Here is a 2975-nt window from a genome sequence, read left to right as displayed (position 1 = left end):
TATATATATATATATATATATATATATATATATATATATATATATATATATGTATATACACAGGGTGTTCCGGATCACTTTCACAATCTCTCGTGAGGACCTAGGGCGGGTTGAGATGAACACAAAAGTCCTATACCGTTTTGCAAATGACCATGTAGATTTTTAGATATTAATTAAAGAAAATTGTTACATGATTGTGTATCATAATGTACAAATTTTCTTTAATTAATATCTAAAACTCTATGTGGTCATTTGCAAAATGGTAGAAGACATTTTTATTCAGTTTGACTTAATGTATAAGTATACGACGGCCACTGCAGCTCATCTATCATATCGCGCGTGATCATTCACCAATCTTCTTTAATTAATATTTTATTATTATTGCGAATATCACAAAACGATATGGGACTTTTGTGTTCATCTTAATTCGCTCTACGTCCTCACGAGAGGTTGTGAAGGTGATTTGGGACACCCTGTATACACATCTATGTAACACACACGCACACGCACGCACGCACGCACGCACACACAGAGGGTGTTCTACAACTGGTAGAACATTCCGTTAGGGGTATGTAGATGAAATTTGGAACTGAAAGTTCCTCTTTCATTTTAGGATCCGATAATTAGTTAATGAGATATTAAATAATTAAGTCTGCCAATCCCTTAACGCCCTGAGTGAACGCTCAGGGACGCCGTAGGACGCCGTGGACTCCTCAGGGACCCTGCTTGTCCATTTTCTTCCCTCTTTTGTATCTCAGAGGAATAAATATGGATGAGTGAGTGAGTGGGTGTTTGGATGAGTGCTTGATAGACCGGGGCTAGGAAGGTGGCAAGTTTTCAATATGTGGGGATAATGTATGGGTGTTTTTGCGTGCGGTTACAAGTGCATGGATAATTTGAATGTTTTTGGTGCGAGTAGGCGGAGTGCTTGCACTTTATGTGCCGGAGGGGGAGAGCATACGTGGTATGTTTCCTTCGAGTGCGCAGGTGACTTGAATGTTTTCTGCATGTCGGTGGTTGAGTATCATGAATGATTTTAGTGTATGTGTACAAAAAGAGGAGAGAAACGGACAAGCAAGGCCCCTGAAGGGCTCACGGCGTTCTACATCCCTGAGCGCTCACTCAGGGTGCTAAAGAATTGGCAGACTTAATTAATTAATATCTCATTAACTAATTGTCGGATCCAAAGATGGAAGAGGAATTTTTAATTCCAAATTGCATTCTCTACCTACCCCTAACAGGTGTTCTATCAGTTGTGGGACACCCTGTATATATATATTTATATATGAATATGTGTATATATGTGTGCGTGTGTGTGTGTGTATATATATATATATATTTATGTATATATGCATATGTGTATGTGTTTGTGTATGCGCGCGTGCGTATATATGTGTAAAATTAGATATATCATATCGTAGAATTACCTGAGCAACGTTTTCAAAATGTTCGTGGCTTTTCTGATAAACCCGCGCTTTCTGCAAGTTACGACCAACGCCTGTATTTTTCCTGATAAAAACCTCGCCGTGGTTCGTCAGCCAATCGAGAACCTGCTTCACATCTTCTTGGAACAATCTAGTAATTATAAATACACATTTTGTGTCGATAATACGAGACTAAATAAAATTTCACTGTTTTCATACCTCAACGCAAGTCGTTGATGTAGCTTGACTTTTCGGGCATGCCAACGAGCTTCTAATGCCCTATGATGACCAAGAATCTGATGGATAACAGCTAAAACGTGAGATGCGCCTTCGCTGTAATCAGCTGCCGGATTACCGCTTGTACCGCTGTGTGTGTCAATGTTGTGTCCATCTTGACTCTGTATAAATCAGATGATCAGGATATACATTGTGATACAAATTATTCTGAAAGATTAATTGTTAAAAGTCCGTTTATATTTATCCAATCCAATCATGCATACGTACACATGCGAACGATAAATTATATTCCATAGATTTAAATGAGACATATACAAATCGAACGAATACGGACAAATATTCTCATTTAATCATATAGAATTTTTTATCGAGTACAAATCGCAGACACGAAACACAAGTATAAGTGGACAAGTATAAATGGACCTTAAAACTAGCTAAATAATACTGCATGCATCCCGATCAATATCGACGAAAACTACTATTCCAATGAGCTTTATACAAACCAGATATGTGATTATAGCATAAGCAAGCATATGTTTTATTATCTCTGCTAAGTAATAAGATTTATATAATAAGCCTCTTTTTCTTTATCCCATGCAAGATATAGAATTCAAGTAGTATATAGAATTCAAGTAGTACTATAACAAGTATAACAAGAGGAGATATAATTAATAGTAGGAAGTAGTGTTCTCTAATGAAAAACTAGACTCCAATTATTTCTGTGCATTGCAATTGTGAGAATCCTTCTAAAATCTTTACAATTAAACACAGGGAAGTGATCACAGGGAGGAATTTAATAATGTAAAAATAAAAACAAAACGATAATAGTTGTTCCTGTATACACCAATTAACGTACATGTTTTCTGGCGACATGGTCAATTCCTTGCGGTTGATTACAGACTTGCACAAGATGATCCAGTTGATAAAGAAGCTTCTTACTGGTACTATGCACCTAAATAAGAATTTTACCCAATCCCACTTAAGAAACATCCATATATATCCATTTTTCGATGTGGATTCAGATTACGAATATGATACGTGATATATAATAACTTTTCCTATTAAAATTAGAATTCAAAATAAGAGACGAGAACGAGAAACAAAAATAAAGAAAAAGAATATTGATAACGCGTACGGGCGTACGTCACTGTGTAAGAAAACTTCTCAGGAGTACTGACAAGGAAAGGAACAGAGCTGTTCCTCGACAATTTTTATGAACTTTCGATATGTTGTAAAACAGCGAGTAAAAGAGAGAAATATTAAATCTATATTTTTTTAGATGTTTACGTCAATGTTAAAACAACCCTTCGAAAA

At 36.1% G+C, this 2975-nt stretch overlaps 1 protein-coding gene across 9 annotated transcripts in view; it reads right to left on the bottom strand.

Moving 5' to 3' along the window:
* The window catches only part of LOC116844921 (triple functional domain protein), a 41558-nt gene that overhangs the window by 30284 nt on the left and 8299 nt on the right, over positions 1-2975 (bottom strand). For 8 of the 9 annotated variants that reach the window (XR_004378155.1, XM_032817070.1, XM_032817071.1 and 5 more), the window contains 2 exons: positions 1644-1822; positions 1428-1575 (listed from right to left, as the gene is read on the bottom strand). Coding sequence is in view for 8 of the 9 variants with exons in the window: in XM_032817070.1 (XP_032672961.1) it covers positions 1428-1575; positions 1644-1822 (327 nt within the window). In the remaining variant the exon portion in view is untranslated. Of the gene's footprint in view, positions 1-1427; positions 1576-1643; positions 1823-2517; positions 2614-2975 lie in introns of all 9 variants that reach the window. The other variant, XM_032817067.1, reaches the window with a different exon arrangement.

The sequence above is a fragment of the Odontomachus brunneus genome, unplaced genomic scaffold (assembly GCF_010583005.1).
Source record: "Odontomachus brunneus isolate Ranch 3 - 2012 unplaced genomic scaffold, Obru_v1 Obru_scaffold_048, whole genome shotgun sequence".
In the NCBI taxonomy this organism is placed as follows: Eukaryota; Metazoa; Arthropoda; class Insecta; order Hymenoptera; family Formicidae; genus Odontomachus; species Odontomachus brunneus.
The sequence above is the reverse complement of the archived record's forward strand: the minus strand, read 5'-3'. Positions and strand labels throughout refer to the sequence as shown.